This window comes from Neolamprologus brichardi, chromosome 2 (assembly GCF_056152115.1).
Source record: "Neolamprologus brichardi isolate AB-2024 chromosome 2, ASM5615211v1, whole genome shotgun sequence".
In the NCBI taxonomy this organism is placed as follows: domain Eukaryota; kingdom Metazoa; phylum Chordata; class Actinopteri; order Cichliformes; family Cichlidae; genus Neolamprologus; species Neolamprologus brichardi.
Window position 1 is genome coordinate 26,777,308 of NC_142105.1, and position 9,241 is coordinate 26,786,548.

At 46.7% G+C, this 9,241-nt stretch overlaps 1 protein-coding gene across 4 annotated transcripts; it reads right to left on the bottom strand.

The window, feature by feature from the left end:
- Positions 1–191: 191 nt before the first annotated feature.
- On the bottom strand, positions 192–8,992 carry fgf18a (fibroblast growth factor 18a). Of its 4 annotated transcripts, none has more exons than XM_006781425.3 (5): positions 7,398–8,992; positions 3,990–4,029; positions 3,721–3,898; positions 1,931–2,037; positions 192–1,795 (listed from the first exon to the last, which is right to left on the bottom strand). In XM_006781425.3, the coding sequence occupies exons 1-5, from the start codon at positions 7,427–7,429 to the stop codon at positions 1,523–1,525; spliced, it is 630 nt and encodes a 209-aa protein (XP_006781488.1). In that variant the 5' UTR covers positions 7,430–8,992; the 3' UTR covers positions 192–1,522. The 4 variants fall into 4 exon arrangements, with proteins under 4 accessions (XP_006781488.1, XP_035766995.1, XP_035766989.1 ...); XM_035911102.2 differs by having other exon boundaries at positions 192–1,792; positions 3,721–3,901; XM_035911096.2 differs by having other exon boundaries at positions 3,721–3,901.
- Positions 8,993–9,241: the final 249 nt, after the last annotated feature.

Below are 9,241 nucleotides of genomic sequence, written 5' to 3' on the forward strand. Positions count from 1 at the left end.
AAGGTCAGATCAGGTGTGTCTGTGAAAGTGGCCCTTTAAACAGAACGGAGCAGGTGAAGAAGAAGTTGAATGAGGACGGGAGACAAAGAAAATGTTTCTGTAAGGTTTACTGAGTCGAGAAAGACTGCTGCACACAGAGCTGAAATAAATAAATGAAATAATTTTATCATAATAATTATAGTAACCATCATAGTAAGATTGCTTATTTAGGGTTTCTGTCTTCTTTTATATATATAATATATATATAGAACTTTCAATAAATTGTTCCCTTTAATATTTTTTTCTCCTGTGTTTATGCATGAGACTTTGGTTTGTTCCACTGAATGTCCTGGTAGCAGCACTCTGTATCCACGGTATCGCACAGGAGCATCATCCCCTGGGTCGTTTCCATAGCGATGCTAAAAGAAAAGGCACCCTCCCCGGCGGGCTCGGCCCTGGCACTCATCATCCTCTGTGCCTAAAGGCTGAGGATGTCATGTCCTGTTGGGGGGGAGGATTCATGAAGAAGGTTGTCTTCCAGTTGTCTTTGGTCAGTTGTTAGTTTGGTTTTGCTGTGATTTTGCTGGCTGTTTTTGGTGCAGCTTGTTTTGTTTTTTTTGTGTGTGTATTTTTTTTCTTATACATTCCAGTTCCTAAAGCTTCAGTCCCTGCGGTGAGTTGTCACAGGTTCATGCAGGGACTACATGGTCCCTTTCCAGAGTCCCCCGTGATCCAGCTTCACTCATGGTTGTTGCACTCGCTCACTCACTGACACACACACTCTAACATACATTTTCTCATTGACTTCTTGCAAACATGCAATTATTCAGTAAGCCACTCATTCGAACATTCCCTCATTCACCCTGCCATTCATCCAATAGCCTCACAGGATGGCACTAATTTAGCAGTGAGACAAATAAGTGCGACACATGTCAACAGTCCATTACTGGTCCATTTGATCTGAGCAGATCACTATATCCCTTTTGTCCATTCCACCATTTTCATGTCTTCTCCATCATTCTTTCCCTTTATCTGCAGGCTAAGCACCCACTCTCTTGTTCAGTCAGTCTTTCTCACCCTTGTCTGTTTTGCATGGTCCAGTTGTAATCCCATACTTGACATTGTCCAGGTGGTACAGAACAGGAGACACAAAGGCCTTGTGGTTTTTGTGGTTGTGAACTAAAGGCCTTTGTAGACCCCAGGGACTCTGGCTGCCCTTCAGGTTCACTGTCAGTGTATCTAGAAAATGAAGGGAAGCACACCAGGTCCAAAGAGCTTCCAGCATTGGACCAATTATTGGTCTCGTTGGTCCAGTAAGGGGAACTTAAACTGAGAGGAATGATCATTAACTAGGGAGGCTGTAGTGGCAAATAAGGTGTAGAGCTAAACCCCATGAATGATTCATTAATATTCTGGTCAATGTTTTTCCCAACAAAGGGAAGTGTTCAGTCATGTGTGACAGAAGGAATGAAAGGGTTAGCTATTGGCAGGCTCAGGTCAAGGCTTTGGATGACAAGACAGTGGGTGCTAGAGTTAGCCACAACTAGCGGGGCCCAGTAGCGCGCACCCTCTTGCCCCGCTTGCTGACGGTGGTGAAGCGAAATGGAGTGGTGAGGTCAGGCTGCTCTCCCGGTGGGAAGCGTTTCATGAAGTGTACATCCTGTTGGTTGGGAAGCGTCTGCGGACCACGGCGAGGACGCCCTTTTTTAGTAAAGCCAACATACCAGCCCGTGTAGCGCGCTGACATTAGAGCTGTGTAGTGGTTTTCTAGGACCTTTTCCACAAAGACACAGTCTGCACTTCGATTACTGGCCTTCTGAGAGAGCAGAAAAACCACAGGTATACACATACACACACACACAGAGGGAGAGAGAGAGAGAGAAAAAAGGCTGGTCAGAGAGAAGTAAGAAGATATTCTGGATTAACATGTGTCTAAAAGAAGAAGTCTCACCTTTCCTACCAGCTTCCCACGGCGGTTCATGCACAGGTAGAAATTGGTTTCTTTGCCACGGATTCTCACCTGGCTACCAAAGGTATCAGCCTCCACTACGAGCTGGGCTTGTGAAGGGACATACAAAGGGACATACAGACATTAGAGCCATAGGTAGTGTGGACACATTATGTACTTGTATATAGTCAAGATTTAAAGACTTTCCACAAATAACAAGGCAGAAAGCTAACGGCGTCCTAAATTTAGGGCTTGTTTAGTTTTGCATATCGGCCTAGCCAAGGACAATATTCAAACTGACACTGACAGACCTTTTGTTGAGCACCGTAGATTACTGACTGCTGTTAAATCTAAACCAGCCCTTTAAAGCAGATAAGGCATTCATACTGAATCACAGTTGTAGGATTCATAGTTGCTATTAAACACACTGATAAATCACAGACAGATGTAAATGTCTCTGGTTGGGCAGATGGTTGTCAGATAAGCCTGGTCACACACATGGATGTGAGGCCGCTGACCAGAAATGGGCCTTGTAAAAAAGATAAGAGCCAAGACTAGATGGAGCACTGTGAGCAGAGAGGAGCGGGAACACACTCAGACTGAATGTCTGTGATATTGTTGTTTTAAGATGTGTGCATGTGCGCTTCTGCCTCTGTGAGTCTGTGCAGGTGCATGTGTGTTTATCCTTCATCCTTCCAGGCAACAGCGCTTCACTAACTACACATCTTTAAAGAGCATTTGTGCCTATTTAAAAATAAAATCCCTAAAACGGTTCCTACATGACCTTAGTCAACAAAGGGGTCAAGAGAAATCAATACCTCCCTCCCTCTTGCCCCCCTCGCCTCTCTTCCCCCAACTCTCTTCTCATCTCCCTTCTGTTCTTTCACTTAATGTTTAGACTTTCGTGCACTTGCTTTATATCTTCGCTCTCTACACTTGGTTCCCATGTCTAATGCCTTGATGACACAGTTGGTCGGATTTAGGTGGATTTGCTGTCTTTTGGGTAGTATTTGTCCAAAAAAAAAAAAATCCTCCCTATCTCTTGCATCTGGAGTCTAGTTCCTAGCTTGACGTGGTGTGTTTGTGACCTGGCACCCTTATCAATGCAAAGGATGTGCTGCTGAGCCACATGCAGAAATGTGAACTCCACTTTTATGGCTTGGCTTTCTTCTTCCCATTGATTCAGGGGGGGTTAAGAATGGGTTAGCCATCATTACAGACAGAGGAGGAAGTGGGGGATGGACAGGGACAGTGTTAGAGGATGGATGGAAGAAGGGGGGTGGGTGGGTGGGTGGGTGGGGGTCCTGCTGTTTTAAATCCAGAGGAGATAACAGTGAGGATGCAAAATCAATGGAGGGATCGATGAAGGAGATGAGTTTCTAACACTCAGCCAGTCACTCTACCTGGCAGGCTTCTCCATCTAACTCACACTTTATTTCACACACCAACTTCTCTCTCTCTCTTTCATTCTCTCTCTCCAACTTTCTTTTCCTCTCTAGTGAATCATTGAGTCAGCAGCCAGTCGATGAGGTCTTTGTACTCCCAAGACAAGCTCCACTGCCCCTCTGCCAAAGCCTGGGGAGATGTGTGTGTGCTTTTGTGAGTGTGGCTGCACAGTTGCATTCTGTCTCCATTCATGCATGCACTTGGTCAACCTTTAAGTCTTTGTACTTGCAGCTGTTAGATAGTGTGAGTGTGCACTTCGGTGCGAGTAAGCATCACTGTGCATACACACATAACATTTAAGCTTGTCCACTTTACACCGTACCCACATGTTTGTGTGTCTGTATTACCATATTTGTCTCCATCTTCACCCCGGGCACTGATTTTGCGTCCCAGCACCTGGACATGCTTGCCGCTGGTTCGGCTGTAGAGCTGGTATACTCTGTGGTGTCGCCGACTCATAGTGTCTCGCACCTGTGTCTGGTTCTCCACATGCACACTGAAGTTGACTCCATCCATACCAAGTACCTGCTGGAACACCCACACCCACCCATGAGTAAAGATCAATATACAACTTCATGCCGCACAATCACTCTTTGTCATGCCTGCTGTTTCTCACCTGTAATGGATTGCACATCACCAGCAACATCTGGATACATCTGAAATAATATAAAACAGATGAGCTTAGAAGAACGTAAGCAACACTGAATGCTGGAAGAGTCAAGCATGACACCATCATTTCCATCTCTTTCTTCTCTGCCGTTCTTTCTGTTCAACATCTCATTTCCTTATTGGGTCATTACTCACAGTTCTGGGTGTGCTGCTGGCACAGCAACTTGACATAAAGACAGGCAGATGTCCAAGGATCAGCAGACAGACAACACCCAGAGCAGTGTTTATTGTAACGCTACCAGCCTTCTGCCCGAACCCAATTTCTGACCCGTCTGTGACTTTTGCTACACCAAAATCTGGCCTGCAAATGACCTGATTGGAGCATAGCAAAAAATGGCAAACATGCCAAGACAGCTAGAACATGTTTTGGTTTGGACATCTAAGGGAGTGGGCTGGCATATTTGGCTGCTCTGCATATGTAGACAGCTGAGTTGGACTACAGGTGTTCATTCTACTGTGATGTGGCTTTTAAGAGCTGTGGACTGTGGTTAAATTTAGAAATGAATAGACGAGAGCAAGAGCTACTGAAACACGTGGAAAGATAATTTATGAAGGAATTGACTGGTGGTGATGCAGCAGGCAGAAATAATAAATACCGCACACGTAGAAGTATACTTTTGCGTGTTATTTCTTATTTGTTATCGCTCTCTAGCTAAACATTTAAGTGATGTTTAGATTTAAACACTTAGTTACAGTTACAATTATAATTTTTCTCACTTCATCACATTGCTTAATTGAAGCTTGGACCTTGACCTTGGATATATTGAATGTTATTTACAGCCTCAGAAAGGGAGTGATTGTGTTGCGCAAAGCCTACTTTGGCAGTTCTTGAACTGCTCTAAATTAGTGGCTGAAGACTTGATGAAGTTCAGAACCCAGTGTGTGGGCTGAAAAGCAATTCTACGAATTTTGTCTTTCCCCACCTCATCTTATGCTATCTCTCTGTGTGCCTCTTCTCTCTTTCTGCTCCGCTCTTTTTCTCTCCTCCCTATCTCTCTTCAAACTTCATGGTTTCTCTGCAAACTCTACCTATTCCTATCCATGCCTGCCTCCTATCTGCCTTTATGTTTAGAGTTAGCGAGGCGACTCCTCCACACTGTCATGGGCATGCACACAGATGTGCAGATGTGTGCATGTGTGTGTACAGGAGAAGCAGGCAGCTGACAGCTGGGCTAAAGCAAAAGGAATACACTCTGCTGAGAGAGGAAGAGAGCAAGGAGATGAGAGAAGTGCACGACGACAGAGGAAGGGAGGAAGGTGAACTGAGAAAAGAGAAAGAGAGACAAAGTCAAAGAAGGCTGACAGAGAATAAAAGAGGTGGGAGATAAAATCAGAAAGAACAGGCAAATGCGCAGATGTGAGGTGGAGGAGACACGCTGAAAAAAAACAACACATCACAAGGTTATGCATCTCAAAATGAGAGACACGTGTAACCACAGTGTAGACTGATGTAGAGAAAAAGATAAATAACAGGAAAGAGAAGAGGTGTTCAGCTCATGCCCACGGTAACACGCTACTGCCTCCTGTCACACACACATGTATAAACAAAACGTCATCACATCATCACCCTTTTGTTTCCTTTCTCTTTTCTTTCCTTCTCAGTATTGCCTTGCGTTGGCTTCTTAATCGTTCTAATAGATGCAGACATCCTGGGAAATGCAGTAGAGCATTGGCCCTCACATTTTGCCTGCGCAGGCGAAAAAACCTGAGCGCCTGTGCATTGTGAGGACTCTCAGCTGTTAAAACACCACGGCTGCACTGCTGCCGAGGACACTGTAGGAAAAGTGCCTCAGCACTGGATTCTCCCGCTCCCACAAAAACCACAGACACTCCATATTATGCCAGCCACAGAGAGAAAAAGAAGCAGAGAGGAAAGAGGGAGACAGGATCAGCCAGGAGTGGGGGAGGGATGAGAATAGGAGAGAGTAAAAGTTGGGGAGAGTAAAGACAGAAGGAGGTATGGAGAGAGGGAAAGCCCGGTACACCTTGGCCAGTTGCCAAAGCAAGCAATGATCTGACATCATAAATGTGCGTCCCAGCAGATCTACCATATGGAGTCTGTGGTTAGACGAGCAGGCCTCAGTATCGAGGACTGGGCACCAGTGTGGAGTGAGAGTGGTCGACCTGGTGGGACTTAGCACAGAGCAGCGGTTTCAGCTGTGTGTAGCAGTGGTTAACGTGGTAGGCCAACGCTGGAGCAGTGGGCTTCAGCACAGTGCAAAGAGTTTCAGATGTTCTGCGGCAGGCCTTCGTTAAGAATACTGGTTCAGCGAGTGGGTGTGTGAGTGGTATTGGCAGTAACAGGGCTTACAGCGCAACATTTGTGAAAAAACCAGAAGGCCTAGACATTGTTCTGTGGCTTTAGCAGAAGAGCAGTAACAGGTTGTTGTGGCTAAAGGCCCTTAGCTGAAGAATTATGATGAAGTTGGTTAAACAGTATGTGGATGAATAAATGGAGCTGTTGTAAAAATGATAAGTGAGGCAGAGATGAGTGGAGAGATGACTGGCTCAGGTAGACCTAAACTAAAACCAGCAGACTAAACAGTGAGCCTGCTCATCTTCAGACACTGCCAGGGGCGTCATCATTCATCAGTTATTAATTCATACTTTTTTTCTTTTTTCTTTTTTAACGGAGGAAGTATCTATGGAAAAAGCATTATAGGGAAGAAAGCAAGACAGATGTATGTAGTTAGATGGGTAGGTGGAGAGAGGGTGAGGGAGACACACAAAGAGAAGGAAAGTCAGGAAGACACCAGCAGCAGCAGGAGCACACACCCTGTCCAGGTTGTGTGAGGAATGAGAAGTATCTGGAGATGACTGCCATCTGGGAGAACACCGCCGACACAAAGAAAGAAAAATAAACCCCTGGCTTTTAACAAGACACACCTCCAATGGGCAAACTCGAGCCCCTTGAGCCCATATCCTCCTCCCTTAGATTTGCTCTTGGCACTTTATCATTTTCCTATCACACTAGATAGAGCTTGTGTTATTTGACTTCTCAAATATTTTCAATAGGAAAAAACATTTTCTTGGAGATGAGAAATGGTCTTTTCTAAGCCAGCCTGGCCATCCCTGAAGTAAATGCAGATGGTGATGGAGATGTTTATGGCAGGTTTTATGAGTTACACGGCCCTGACTCTGACCCAGTGACAATGAACTGTCAGCCAATCAAAACAGGGCTCTATGGCATGTTTTCTATGGGGACTGATTAGGAGTGATGTAATCGCTAGATTCTGCAACCTTTCTCTCCATCGTCTTCTCGCCTACCCAGAAACTAGTTTAAACAACTGAAACACAATAGAACCTGAGGAGTGAAGCAATAATATTTGATGATAAAGTGATAGAAGTGACTTACAAGACGGTCAGCGTGGAAAGAAGGGACCACATTGCTTCCCCCCTCCACTATGGAACTTGTCCCAGAGACAGTCTCCTCGCTCGGTTTGAGCCAGTCCGACAGAGTGGCTCAGAGCCCCCCTCTGTGTTTTGAAACCGGTGGATGTTGTGCAGAGTCAAAGAGTGAGCGGACACTCCTGTTGGCATCGGCGGCGTTGTGCCCCGGTTGCCCCGGCGTAAGTAAATGTGCGGGCACGGGCAAGTTGGGGTCTGAAGCTGGGTGAACTGTGCCACTGTGACCGCCGGGCAACCTCTAACAGCTGTCCAGACCGGGGAAGGAACGGATGGGCGGAGGAGCAAAGAGTTAGAATTTTAAACGCTCGCTGCGCGTACCCGACAAGGAGAGGAACAGGTGAAAGCGCGCTCACGCCTTATAGATAGCCAATTCCAGTCGACCCTGTTGACCCTCAGAGTGATGCTTGGCCGAGTGAACAGATGCGGCGCGTGCGTAATCTTTTGTGTAATCCAATGCGTAACGTTTAAGCGTAACAGCAGGCTCCCGGACACCAAAATGAGTTATGTGGTTGCTGGGATGAGACGGGTTGTTTGCCACGCCGCAGACGGGAGCAGGAGGCAGGTTTAGTCCCAGTAGAGCAGGGTCAGATGCTGTTGGAGGTGGGGTACCTGGGCGTGCTGGTGGACGAAACTGCGACCTGGAGAAGGTTGCTCTGCGGGCCCAGGGTAATGCAAGGCAGGCACGGTCATGTCTGCGTACCCACGCTGACTCAACTGGTCTGTGGCTCAGGTGACACCGACCAACAGCGTTTGACAAAGTGGGTGATAAGGTCCCGGAGCGGTCCAGCTCAGAGGGGTATATGGAGAGTGCTGAATGAGAATCGGAGGGGGAAATAAAGGGGAAAGAAAGATGAGGAAGGGAGGGGTGGCTGGAGATGATGGGAACAGCTGTGACTGGGTGGCGGACTCAGCCACCCGCGACACGGCGAGGAAATGACAGCCGCACTTTGCACCTGATTTTCCGGACTTCCCCGCTTTCCTCAGCCGCTGGTTACCGCCTGGCTGCAGTAGTCCTCCCTGCGCCCTCTCGACACAATACCTGCCAAAACACAGCACGATGACATCACCTCCAAAATGTTTGAAGGGGGAAAATGCAATCCGATCTTTTTATTTATTTATTTTTTTCAAACGCAGAAAGTTTAAGCAGTTTCTCTGAAGGGGGGAAAACACCAAAGTCTCTTCGTTCCGAGAAAAAACAACTCCGCGGTGGAAGAGGAACGGAGTCGAGTTCACCAGTTTGAGAAGGACTAAAAGTTAACGCGAGCTCGCAGGAAACATGTTTACGCAAAATCTCACTGACAGATCGACTCCCAGTGCAAAACCTGCACAGCTCCTCTTTCCCATATATCTGTTTGTGTTTCCCTGTTTCATTCAGGCACCAGAGGAGGAAACGAAGGAAGGAACGCAAAAAGAGTCCAGCCGTGCGCTTTTATCCACTTCACTGGTATTATGTAGATTTTTGTCCCTTTCAAAAAATTCCAAGGTTTCTTTTCTTAAAAAAAGAGAAGCTCTTCTTGAGGGGGGCTGCACAGGAGAGGCGCGTCGGCAGGCACAGACCTCACTCCAAGAAAAACCAGAACAAGATTTTAACAGACGCGGATCAATCCTCCCTCCCTCCCTCCCTCCCACCCCTCTCGCTCCCTCCCACCCCTCTCGCTCCCTCTTTCTGCCTCTCTCTCTCTTTCTTGCTCTCCTTCACACACACACACACACACACACACACACACACACACACACACACACACACACACACACACACACACACACACTTATTGGATCAAAATGTGATTA

Coding starts and splice junctions, on each gene's coding strand:
- fgf18a (XM_087849730.1), bottom strand. CDS start 4,115: ATGGAAATGATGGTGTCATGCTTGACTCTTCCAGCATTCAGTGTTGCT. Junction 2,038..3,720: donor TGAAGATGGAGACAAATATG/GTAATACAGACA, acceptor TCCCTTCACAAG/CCCAGCTCGTAGTGGAGGCT. Junction 1,796..1,930: donor GTGGGAAGCTGGTAGGAAAG/GTGAGACTTCTT, acceptor CTGCTCTCTCAG/AAGGCCAGTAATCGAAGTGC.